At 48.1% G+C, this 13,182-nt stretch overlaps 1 protein-coding gene across 4 annotated transcripts in view; it reads right to left on the reverse strand.

Moving 5' to 3' along the window:
• Positions 1-13,182, reverse strand: part of MYO16 (myosin XVI) — a 693,372-nt gene that overhangs the window by 287,550 nt on the left and 392,640 nt on the right. For all 4 annotated transcript variants that reach the window (XM_070048580.2, XM_051849982.3, XM_089303408.1 and 1 more), the window contains exon 15: positions 10,144-10,261. In XM_070048580.2, the coding sequence (XP_069904681.2) occupies positions 10,144-10,261 (118 nt within the window). The remainder of the gene's footprint in view (positions 1-10,143; positions 10,262-13,182) is intronic.

Genomic DNA, 13,182 nt, shown 5'->3' on the forward strand with positions numbered 1-13,182 from the left:
TGTGTGAGAATGTGTGCAATGCATGTAATTGCACATATGTGAGTACACAGCATTGTGTGTGTCCATGCAGGTGTGTAGTGTACATATACATGTGAGAATGTATGCACTTTTCTGAGTGTGTGCACGTGTGTGCATGTGAGAATGTGTGCACACATCCCATGAATGTTTACACAGGTCATCATTTCAAACTAAAGTCTTCATTTCTGAATTTTCTTTCATTTTTCTTTTTTCATTTCAAAAATATGTATTTATTTGAAAGTCAGAGCTATAGAAAGAGGGAGAGATAAAGAGAGAGGTCTTCCATCTGCTGCTTCACTCCCCAAACGGCCACGATGGCCAGAGTTGAACCAGGCCAAAGCCAGAAGCAAGAAGCCAGAAACCAGGAGCTTCACCCAGGTCTCCCTTAGGGGAGCAGTAGCCCAGGTGCTTGGGCCATCTTTCGCTGCTTTTCCAGGATATTAACAGGGAGCTGGATCAGAAGTGCAGCAGCCAGGACACAAACAGGCACCAATATGGAATCCCAGTGTCCCAGGTGGAGGCTTTACCTGCTACCCCACATGCCAGTCTCTCCTTTTTCTTTTCTTTTCTTTTTTTTTTTTTGACAGGCAGAGTGGACAGTGAGAGAGAGACAAAGAGAAAGGTCTTCTTTTTCTGTTGGTTCACCCCCCAAGTGGCCGCTATGGCCGGCGTGTTGCAGCCAGCGCGCTGCACTGATCCAAAGCCAGGAGCCAGGTGCTTCTCCTGGTCTCCCATGCGGGTGCAGGGCCCAAGGACCTGGGCCATCCTCCACTGCACTCCCGGGCCACAGCAGAGAGCTGGACTGGAAGAGGGGCAACCGGGACAGAATCTGGCGCCCCAACCGGGTCTAGAACCTGGGGTGCCGGCGCCGCAGGAGGAGGATTAGCCTAGTGAGCCGTGGCGCCGGCCTCCTTTTTCTTCTTAAACAATTTTTTGCTGAAAGCCTGTTCTGGTTAATATGAATTACATTCATTCTGAATTAATTTACTACTAAAGAAGATAATCTTTTAACATAATTCATCTCTTCCATTTTTTTTCCAAGTCTCCAGGTGAGAGAGCATGGGAGCCAGAGGCCCGTGAGATTCTGCTGCTGCTGTTCTTGGAGACAAGGGACCACACTCCCTCGTCCCAGCCCACACACTCCCTCGGGCTGGAAGCAGAGCTCAGAGCGACCAGAACCGCACAGCATGTGGTGACGCCCAAGCCTGCCACCTAGATTCAAAGTCGGGGTAATTATTAACGACCCTGGCTATCTCCTTCCCAGCAGTGCCAAGTGCTGTGCATGAGAGGATGCTGATGAGTGGGGTTCTAAAGGGAAAACCCTGAAGGAGCTGGGAGGTGGGAGCAAGCACGAGCAGCCAGAAACTCAGGCTGTCGGCCCCTTCGGTCTTCCAGAGCTTGTCGTCCTGTCTGAAGCGAAACTGTAATAATGAGAGAAAATAGGGGTTTCGGGATGAAACATGTGTCCCTACATGAAAGCAAACTTCTTGCCAACTGATTTTCTTTTACTTAGGGCTTGCATGGTTTCGATTTTTATAATTTTATTTATTATCTTTGTAAAATTTTTATTTGATTTACTTGAAAGGCAGAGAAACACACACACACACACACACACACACACACACAGAGCTAGATTGAGAATGAGAGAGCAAGCGGGACAGAGAGAGAGACAGACTGAGAGAGGGCGAGAGAGAGTGGGTGAGCTTCCATTGACTTGCTCACTCCTCTAATGCCTGCCACAGCAGTGACTGGGCCAGGCTGACATCTGGAGATGGGAACTCTACGCGGGAGGCAGGGACCCAAGTGCTTGAGCCGTCGCCTGATGCCTTGCGGAGCGTGCGCCAGCAGGGCGTGTGAGCAGAAGCAGTGTTGGCACCTGAATTCAGACACCCCATACAGGACGTGTGTGTCCCCGCTGCACCCAATGCATACCCAAGACTCAGGTATTTGAAAAGCTCTTTAGGTCAGAAGTATTTCTCACTGGAAATACATTTGTAAAGCTCTACAATTATCTATACATGAAGCAGGTTTTGGTATGATAAAGATCTGTGTTGGTGGACTGTGTGTAAGATCATATGCAATAAACTATTTCATAGAACTATAATACTTTTTGCTCATAATGAAAGAAAGTGGAATAAATTTCTCCCTCATTGAAGAATGAAATATTCTTGCCTGTGCTCTTCCAATGACTTCCAGGAACGCCAACACGTACTCCTTCCCTGCCTTACCCGAGCGGTTACACACGCAGCAGTGACGACCTCTCCCCAGGGAGACCCGCCTGCCACGCCTCCAGTGAGCCAGCATGCAAAGCCACACCATCATCAACCAATACCGTCCAGAGTCCTCTGTCTCCTGTGCATTTCTGTTTACTTCCTTTTTCATGACCATTAGCACTAGGGGTGGGAAATCTGTCTCAACTGGTGGCAACGCAGGGGGTCCTCCTCCATCCGACATGGTCAAGGTCCACACACAATGTCCACACGACTTCACTTTCATGGCTGACGCTGTACTCTCCTCCGACGCTCTCTCAGCCAATCAGGGCCATTGGCCACGGTGCACTCGGGCCCCTGTCACTCACCTCCTTGGTGTGCTCTTTGTCCTACTCAGAGGTGGCCATGTTCAACCAAGTCTAACAATCAGATGGAGAAAGAGGCGACTTCTGAAGCTGTTTATTCCCGACCAAATGAAACAGCTGAAAGGAACACGGGCGAGCGTGGAGTGTGGTCACTTAGTTTTTCTATGTGACCTTCACTGGCCTCAGAACTCGGTGGCCAGGCTGGGATCCTAGCCAGGGTCTCGGCCACCCCAGCAGCTGTCCCACAGGAGGGTGGCTTTGTGATGGTCCGGAAAAGCAGGTGACTCCTGAGCAAGTCAGAATGACAAAGGGCAAACTGAGACTGTCCTGATCACATACGTGTGGCGATTTGTAATGGAAATGTTTAGCTTGCAATGAAGGGAGATAGTACATTAGTCTACTTTTCCTGCGTATGTTCTCTAGGGAGTTCCGAGTGTACAACCATTTGCCTACAGCAGGCAGGGAATGACAAGGGAAGACACTGACCACAACACAGAGTCACACCCTCTGCCACTGATTCCATGAGGACTTGCAGGCTGAACCAGACTCCTCTGTGCACGCTCAGATGGAAATGCAATGCATCAGAGATTCAGTGAACCCAGCAACCCATCCCCAGTCCCAGGTATAAGGTCGTGTGTGGCTAAAGCCACGTAGTCACTGGCAAAGTCTTCCTAATGTGAGTGGAGTCATAAAGTTCATGGAAAGTCACTTTATCTAGCCCCATTTTCCCCAAAGCTCAGCATTTCAGTTCTTTTCTTGAACTTCCTGTAGGGTGACAGCACAGGTTTTGTCAATAAGCCAGTGCTCAGGGAGGCTGGCCCCACACACCGGGGACCCCAAGGTGAGCTTACAGTGACACAAATACCCAGATGGGGAGGAACACTGGCTAGGAAGCCAGACTGGAAGGTTCTTTATTCCTTCAATTTCCCCCCAAATTAGAAGCAATGCTCCCTTCTTCGAGCTGAGCCTGTATTTTCCTGTTGTAAGCTGTGGCTGCATCCCTGATGGGAGAATTGCATTTAATTATGGAAGGATAATTAAAAGTAATAGTACAGGAAACACACAGCATCCATCAATCTTCAACCTTAGAATTAGTACAATAACGCACTCTGCTCAACAAATATAACGACTCTTGTATGAATGTCGATAATTTATGGAAGTCTCATCTATCACAAAGTGTAAAATCAAACATAACCTACATTTATTTGAACTAGTTTTATCTGATTAACTATTTCAGCTAACATTTACAGTTAAGAAGTTTTTGCATTGGTGAAACACATGGCTGTATGTAAAGCTGCATAAATTATCTTTTATTTTTTCTTTCAAAAAAGGAATCTTTGATAGAGATGAAATTATTCAAAAGCATCCCATTTGCTTGTAGCTCCTTTACGATTTCAATGTCTATCTTTTGCATAGTGATGATATCCATCCTTTGGTCTCCCCTTAATCTCTCTCGTAGGTTGAGCTGTGTCTCAGAAAAAGGTTTGTTCACACCTTCGGTCTCAGTACCTGTGAGCACGACCCTACTTGAAAATCGGTTCCCTGCAGGTACAGTCAAGTGAGACAAAGTCGTCGTGGAGTAGGGTGGGTCCTATGCCATCATCACCCACTCTTGAAGAGGACAGGTGCAGAAAGAAGGCTGGGTGTCAGTAGAGGCAGGGGCAGGTGAGGCGTCCCCAAGTCGAGGAGCTTAGTACAGGCGGCAGCCCCCCCAGGGCAGGAGCAGGGAGGAGGATCCTCTTTGCAGACATCAGAGGAGTCAAGGGCGCACGGCTCGGCACACAGCCGAATTCCAGGTTTCTTGGCTCTGGAGCTCTGGGGCCGTAACTCTCTGGAAATCTACGCCATTGAGGTTGTGCGGGCCCTGCACACTGATGCAGATGCACAGGGCTGGTTGACTCTGTGCCCACAGGCAGCGGGGACAAGTTGCTGTCCCCACGTCACTGGGCTGCCTGTGAGGTGGCTCGGCAGCAGTGGACAGAGCACTTCCTGCCTGTACTTGGAGATCACTGGGTCCAGCTCCTCCCAGCACTCTGAGGTCTTCTCCTGCCTCCTGCTTGCACACTCAGGGCCTCCACGTGGAAACACACACAGGGAACCAGAGGCTGCGTGATGGCAAGTTCTGCTGATCAAGGGAAGCACCCACCAGGTCTTTGTAGCAGGTGAGATAAGTCCTTGCCCGTGAGACTCTGCGTGATGAACTTGCTGTATTTCCAAGTCTTCCTCTACATCGTCAACAGGTTCCGTTGTGTCAGTACTAACGCTCTCCTGATCCACATCCTCTGAACACATTCCTTGGAAACAAAGGTCTGAGCTCCCGGGCTGAGCCCTGCCGGGCACCGGGTCCTCTCACCCTCTGTTCTGGGCTGACTTCTAAGGGTTCTCCTATCAGTAGCACTGGCACTTGTCTTTCTCATTCCCAACACACACAAAAGCAATCCCCAAACCCTCTGGCCACAGCAGGAGGCCATCCAACAAATGCAGGCAATGGGGACTGAGTTAGGGTGTTCATTAGGACAGGAAGAAGAGAAACGCAGCATGGAGAGCGAGGGAAGGCAGAGGATGGCTGCATCAGTGCCTGCGCTGCCTTTAAGAGAATACACTGCCGGCACCGCGGCTCACTAGGCTAATCCTCCACCTTGCAGCGCCAGCACACCGGGTTCTAGTCCCGGTCAGGGCGCCGGATTCTGTCCCAGTTGCCACTCTTCCAGGCCAGCTCTCTGCTGTGGCCTGGAAGTGCAGTGGAGGATGGCCCAAGTGCTTGGGCCCTGCACCCCATGGGAGACCAGGAGAAGCACCTGGCTCCTGCCTTCAGATCAGTGTGGTGCACTGGCCACAGCGCACCGGCTGCAGCAGCCATTGGAAGGTGAACCAACGGCAAAGGAAGACCTTTCTCTCTGTCTCTCTCTCTCTCTTTCTCTCACTGTCCATTCTGCCTGTAAAAAAAAAAAAAAAAAGAGAGAGAGAGAGAGAGAGAGAGAGAGAATACACTAAGTCACGCACAACGCCGACTTTACATGGAATCGGTGCTCGCAGTTCCTTGAGGATCCATGGGGCATTTTAGGAGCCCGAGCGGCTTGAGGCTCACGGAGGCCCAGCGTGCTTGGCCAGGTGCCTGTGGATCTGACGGTGCTGCAGGTGCGTGAGGCTGCTTGTTAACAGACAAGTGTGCACTGCGGATCATCCAGCTCTGCTAGTTATTTTTCTAAATTAACATTCCTGCGGGAGAGGACATGCTAGACTCCACGGAGAACAAAGAGAACTAAGCATGCTCACACCTCCAGCAGCCAGTGACGCTGATCCCTGCAGGAGGAGGACCAGGGGCTGAGAAAGCAAAACGTCTCACTGGTCACACCCAGAAACCTGCGTGTTCTTGGTGCCAACTGCACGTACACACAAGGGTCCATTTTACTTGAGGTTGAGCTAAGGTAGAGTTCACAAACAGAGTTTGGAAGCCACCTGGGGATCCTGGTGAAACCCAGCGTCTCACTCAGCTGGGGCCTGGAGGGGCCTGGCATTCAGCATTCCTAAGGAGCACGTCCATTAGGCCAGCAGTGCTTGTCCTTGGACTGTGCATTTCACAGGCGAGGAGCTGAACCCACAGCCTCCTACTCCTGGGGAACTTGCTACGCACTTAAGCACAGTCTTCAAAAAGCTCATGGAAAATCAAATTATAAAAAAAACTATGTGTACATTAAATTTTCTTTGCAAGAAAATAAGCTCATACCGACTTGGTATAACAAGCCTAAGCAGGACTTAACTTGAGGCACTAAGAAAGATCAGACATCAGTTTGGAAACAGCCCCATCACAGCAGCATGGGTTCTGTTAAACTGAAGCAGGCGCAAGCGACAGGAAGCTTGGGTGAATAATGGTGGCACCACTTAAGGTTTATGAAAAGCTGGTGGGGGCAACGCACCCAAGGAATCAGCATTGACAGATGGACAGTCCTATTAAGAGCGGATGAGATGATGGAGGTGCAGCCCACAGTACAAGACCATCCACATCCACTAGTGAGGAAACAGTCATCCCTTTGTGCCCTAACTGAAGAGGACCGACAATTAACAGCAGATAAAACAGCCAGGACCGTAAGTGTCTCATCTCGCATGTCTTACACAATCCTGGCTGAAAAATTCAAATGGAGCAAACTTTCTGCTTGATGGGTGTCAATTTCTGCACCCAGATCAGCTGCAGACAAGCAGCATCAACATTTTCTTCAAGGAACTGTACCAGGAGACCAACACAGCTTTACCAGTACAATCCAGACGAAAAGGCACAAGCAAAGCCACGGCTACAAAGAGGTGGACGTGCTGCAAAGGAGAAGCCACCTTGCAACGGTAATGACAACAGTTTTCTGGGAAGCCTTGTTGACTTTCTGGGAAGCCAAAACAAAACAAAACAAAACAAAAAACCCAGTAAACCTGCTTCTTACAAGAGTGTCTTGAGGAAGTCAGCCAAGGCTTTGGCAGAAAGATGCCCAGGAAAGCATCGCAGAGAGCCCTTCCCCACCACGACAGTTCCCACTGACTGCTCACATGAGACAAGGGCAGTGTGGGAGTTTTCACCAGAAAATCTCCAGGCATCCACTTTACAGTCCTAATTTGGCCCCTTACGAGCTCTCTTTTTGTTTCCTAATCTTAAAAACAACTCTTCAAGTAAGGGGTAGCACTGTGGTGCAGTGGGTTAGGCAGTTGCCAGTGATGCTGACAACCCATATGAGCGCCAGTTTGAGTCCTGGCTGCTCCGCTTCCAACCCAGCTCCCTGCTAATGCTCTTGGGAAAGCAGTGGAGGACGGCCTGGGGGCCCGGGCCCCTGCTTCCCTCTCACGTAAGGAAGGATTGGAGTTCCAGGCTGCAGGCTTCAGTCTGGCCCATTTCCAGTCATTGCAGCCATCTGGGAAGTGAACCAGTGAGTGGAAACTCTCCTTCACTCTCCCCCTCTTTCTCTCTCTCACACTCACTCTGCCTTTCAAGTAAATAAATAAATCTAAAAAAGATTTCTTTTTGAAAGACAGAGTCACAGAGAGGCAGAGGCTGAGAGAGAGAGAGAGAGAGTTAGTCAGTTAGTTAGTTAGTTCTTCCACCCGCCGGTTCATTCAACAGAAGGCTGCAATGGTTGCAGAAGTACCGATCTGAAGCCAGGAGCCAGGAGCTTCTTCCAGTCTCCAACACGGGGGCAGGGTCCCAAGGTCTTAGGCCACCTTCTTCTGCTTTCCCAGGCAATAGCAGAGAGCTGGATCGGAAGTGGAGTGGCCAGGACTTGAACTGGTGCCCATATGGGATGCCGGCACTGCAGGTGGCAGCTTTACCTGCTACGCCATAGCGCTGAGCCCATAAATGAATCTTTAAAAAAAATCCTTTAAGCTGTCAGGTAGATACTTACACAAGTGACTAGGGAGGGGTCACAAGACCCTCCTCCAAGGGTGAAACCAAGGACCCTGCTGTATCCCAGGGCCCACCCAAGATTCTCACTTTGCAGTTCACTTGTGGTGAGAGTGTTCTGATAAAACAGGAACTCAGCCAAACCAGGCCTAGTTTATGGCACGTGGGCAACGAGACCCAGTTTGACACTGGGGTGCCCCTGCTTCACTCAACAGTCATTAGGACATAATTAGTTTGGCAGTTTTGAGCCCTGTCCCTCCCTAGACATTCTGGATGCACACCGGGAAACTGCAAACACAGAGAACTCAAGGCATGAAACTGTCAGATGTCAATCAAAAGTGCCAATTGTGAGAATCACTGCCACATCACCAGTCAACGCCCCTCACACGTTAGGGGAAAATCCCCAAACTGGGAAGAGGTTGCTGTGTTCTCTTGACTGGCCCATTCCTCCTTTACTTTAATCAACTTTGCAGGGCTGGTGCAGTGCCAGCATCCCATATGGGCACTGGTTAAAAACCCAGCTGCCCCACTTCTGATCCAGCTCTCTGCTGTGGCCTGGGAAAGCAGCAGAGGATGGTCCAAATCCTTGTAACCCTGCATTCATGTGGGAGACCTGGAGGAAGCTCCTGGCTCCTGGCTTCAGATTGGCCCAGCTCTGGCCATTGTGGCCAATTGGGGAGCAAATCAACAGATGGTAGACCTCTCTCTCTGCCTCCTTCTCTAACTCTGACTTTCAAATAAATAAATATTTAAAAAAATAATAAACTTTGCTCCTCTATCCCTACTTTCATCTCACAGGACTGCAATTCTGCCACTGGCAACAACAGGACACTCATCGTTACCCAGCCAGTCTGTGAAAAAGATTGTGTTACATGGTTAACACCCTCCAATCTGCAGCTCTTTAGGGATGGAACACATGGCTGGAACCATCACCTACAAGGGCATCCTGACCTTGATGGGGCTCATGTTGAGAACTACAGTTTGCATTTCTTAATTCTAATCTTGTACTTCCATTGTACACAAGCTTTCTGAATCCTCTTTTAGCTATCAGGCCCACAAGGAAAACTGCCCTGGATGGACAAGGCTGGACCAAGGCTTCCACAGGGAGAGTCCTCCCCTGAGGGCCCAAGACACCAGACCTGGACATTTCACTTATGAAAGAGTGGATCTTCAGAACTCTTAGTTATACATTTAAAATAGAAAAGGAAAAAAATGAGAACGTCAGCTTCTAGCTTCAATATCTAAAATGAGCTTTCCTTTCTCCTCTTATGAGCATTGCTGGGTTTCATTTAGTAGAAATTTGATTTTGGCAAACACTTGCTGCAACACACAGCTTGTGCCCAGATTACAATCAACGCTAACATTCATTTCCTGAAGGGAAGACAGGGTAACTTGAAAAAGCCACATGAAACGGAGTTCTTTAGAAAATCATTTATAAAGAGCAAATCAATACCTGTGTGCTGGCAACTGCTGTAGATTTTTTAGGCTACACATGTCCCCTATAATTGTGCTTATGCTATTAACTTATGTGGATAATCTGTTTTGATTAGAAAGATGTAGCATCCATGGGGAATTCTCAATTGGTTGAATTTTAAATAAGGATTTTCACAAAATACACAGTAAATATTTAATCTAAATAAGAAACAGATTCCCTTTGGTGTTAGTTTGGGATCATCACGATGCTTGGCTTTGTTTTAATTCGATCATTTAGAACATATTCAGTCCTGTGTAGAAACATTTCAGTGTGTTATGTGCAGGACTCTGTAGACTAACGTTATGATGTATTTATGCACTTGGGTTCCTTTCTGTGTTCAACAAGGATGATCCCATCCAGCTCTCTGGGTTTGGATGCGGTTCCACATTGCACTGTTTACACATAACTGTCATCCTCAACAGGTTCACCTTACGCTGGACGGCATTAAATTGACGCTGCAGGCATGGCACCCCCTGCAGGTCTGGGTGTGGGTCCTCGTCCTCCCGCAGTGAGCACAGCGCAGAAGAGCCCAGGGGTCTCCAAGCACAGCTGGTGAGGATGGTCTTCCTCTTTCCCTCCTGGTCTCCCCAGGGCTTTCCTCCGCCCTTACCTGCTCAGGAGCGAGGAGGCCCTGTCTGGTGGGTCCCAGCACTGCCCTGCCCTCCTCTACGGCATGTCTGCTAACGGGACACTTACCTCCCGTGACGTGCTTCTTCCTCTCACAGAACTGCAGCTCCAGGTACTTGATGAAGCAGCTGGACAGGTCATTCAGTGTCGTCTTTGCGTGTCCGAAGGCTTCCAAGATGCACAGGATCTGTGATGGAGGAGAGGGCGTCAGAGATCTATCTGTTTTTGAAACAAACCAACTGGGGAGGAATAGTCAGCAAAGATGTGGGGAATATTCTGTACCTGAAAGGTTCTGTATTGAACTACAAGGTTACTGTTTCCCAAAATGCAAACTTGTAGCAGCATCTGTCTCTGCACATGGCTTCAGTATACCACTGCCTCACCGCAAGGAAGTGCAACCATTCTCCCAGTGCACTTGCACACGCTTGCACACATGTGAACATGCACATGTACATGCCTGCACACACGGGAGCACACAGGAGCACACTCACTTGCATACACACACAGACATAACAAATGTTATTTGATACTTTCAATTTGAATAGAACAGGAAGAGCGTTTGCCAGTTTGGAGAGGAAGAACAGAATTAGTGGGAGCAACAGCCAGAATTCCTCTGTGAGTAATAAGTCCGCTTGAGGAGGGGTAGCACTCGTCCTTTTGAATTTCCTTTCTTTTCCACCCACCGTCTTCCAGCCTGCACCCCTGCTCAGCCTCCCTCTGCGGCACCCTGGCGTCTGACTGGCTGCCCTCTCCACCTTCCAGCTCGAGCTGTGCTGCCGATGGTGACCAAGAGCTATGACAGTCCAGAGAGTCAGAGGTGTCTTCCTTCCTTCCATCCATTTAAAAAATTCATTTTATTTATTTGAAATATAGAGTTACAGAGAGAGGTAGAGCCAAAGAAAGAGAGAGGTCTCCCATCTGCTAATTCACTTCCCAAATGGCCACAACGCCCAGAGCTGAGCTGATCCATAGCCAGGAGCCAGGAGCTTCTTCCAGGTCTCCCACGCAGGTGCAGGGGCCCAAGAACTTGGCATCTTCTACTGCTTTCCCAGGCCACAGCAGAGAGCTGGATCAGAAGTGGAGCAGCCAGGATTAGAACCGGCGCCCATATGGGATGCCGGCGCTGGAGGCCAGGGCTTTAACTGGCTATGCCACAGAATGGGCCCTGGTGTTTTTCTTTCTAGTTAACACTGGGTACAGTTTCTGCAGCAGCCACAAGAGGGAGCACAGCACCTTGTTGATAACACCGGGTGGATTTCCCCTTCTCTGTAATTTCTGGTGCCAGATTTTTGTAAAACTTTAATCTCACATTTTAAAAGATGCTTTGATCTTACTATCTTAATTTCCTTAATGACATCTGCTACATTAAATAAGTGTTTCAGGAGTATTTTACATTGTGGAAAGATCATAAAATAACACTTTGATGATAACCAACAATCGAAAGTGCTGAAATTTTTAACTGTTTTTGAAGTCTGAAGCTTTGGAGATAAATATCTTTATGAAATTCTCATGTGTTAGGTCTTTAAATAACAACCTTATTTTAGAAAATTTTATCCTTTTATTTGTGAGAGAAAGTAAGAAACAGACATATGGAAGGAAGTAGGGAAGGAGAGAGGGAAGGAGAGAAGGAAGGAGGGAGGGAGGGAGGGAGGGAGGGAGGGAGGGAGGGAGGGAGCGCCCATCTGCTGGTTCACTCCCCAAATGCCCACAACAGCCAGGGCTGGGCCAGGCTGAATTCAGGAGCTGACTTAGTTCTCCATTGACTTTAGTTCTCACTAAACTCTTATTTTTGTTCCTGTTTCAATAATATTAAATACATTATATTTAATTAGATCATATGTATCATAAATATATCAAGTATATACTGGAATTAATAGTGGGATCAGAACATATCTCTAAAATCTATAATTTTACTTTAAAAAATGGCTTAAAAAGTCCTTACAATGCTTAGGATGAACCTTTTTGGTCTTGTGTCTGACAATAAAGTGCTGTTTGTCATTCCAGGTGAAACACCTCGGGACCATCAACGGTCATCAGTAGGAAGCACGGCTCATGGTGGGATGCGTGTGCTTGCGGCGAGAACCAACACCCCGCACAGCCCAGCTCAGCGAGTGACATTTATGTGACACTGAGCAAGTTCCTGAGCTTCTCCCCAACTCATTTTCCCCTCTTCCAGCACAGGAATGAAGTGCTTCCGAGGCTGTCTGGCAGGCATGTCTACACGCTGTGAACACTCAACATGGTCAAGAGTGACAGGCAACAGGTGCATCATGCCTCCTGCGGGCCAGGTTCTACAGCGAGAATGTGTGTGCAGGTGAAAGCACACTGTCTTCTCACCCTCACAGTAAGTGAGGGAAATACGCACCGAGGGTAACTTTCCTAAGGCTCAGCTCAGAGCTTCTAAATAACGGAGCTGGGATTGGACTCCAGGCACTCTGGCTGCAGAATCCCACACTTAGTCACCACACCACACAGCCCTCACTGCTCCAATAACAGCAAAGGCATAAAGGGCATGAAGCTAACACACAGCTAAAACCATCTAGCAACATGTAAATCCTCACACAGCATTCTCTCATCGCCCACTGTTTCATAATTCAAGGTTAAAATGCCAGTCAGACTTTGTAACAGCCAATGGTTTCATCTTTAATTTGCCACTTGACCAACAGGTGGCACCAAGTAAATATATTACATGTATGGAGAAAACAAATTCTATTCCATAGCTCAGCCAGATTTTGAAACAAATAACAAGACTGTTGCACAGTGAAAAATTTCAATTAGCATAGAAGTGAAGGAAATTAAATATATACAACGTTAATATTTTCTGATTCAAATTTTATTGGCATGACATTTCTCTACTCACACTGTTGTATTCTTTATATAATTTCAATAGTTTTTCCACTAAAAGTCATCCACTCTTACTGTAGTAGTTAATTTTCTCTCTCTCTTTTTTTTTTTTTGAATAATTGTTTATTTTGAGAGTTAGAGAGAGAGGGAGGGAGAAATAGAGATGTCTTCCATCCACTGGTTCACTCCCCAGATGGGTGCAGTCAGGGCCTGGTAGCTCCATCTGGGTCTTCTACACGTTAGCAGGGACCCAAGCACTTGGGC

Source organism: Oryctolagus cuniculus, chromosome 9 (assembly GCF_051225735.1).
Source record: "Oryctolagus cuniculus isolate XC-2025 breed Fujian yellow rabbit chromosome 9, ASM5122573v1, whole genome shotgun sequence".
NCBI lineage: Eukaryota > Metazoa > Chordata > Mammalia > Lagomorpha > Leporidae > Oryctolagus > Oryctolagus cuniculus.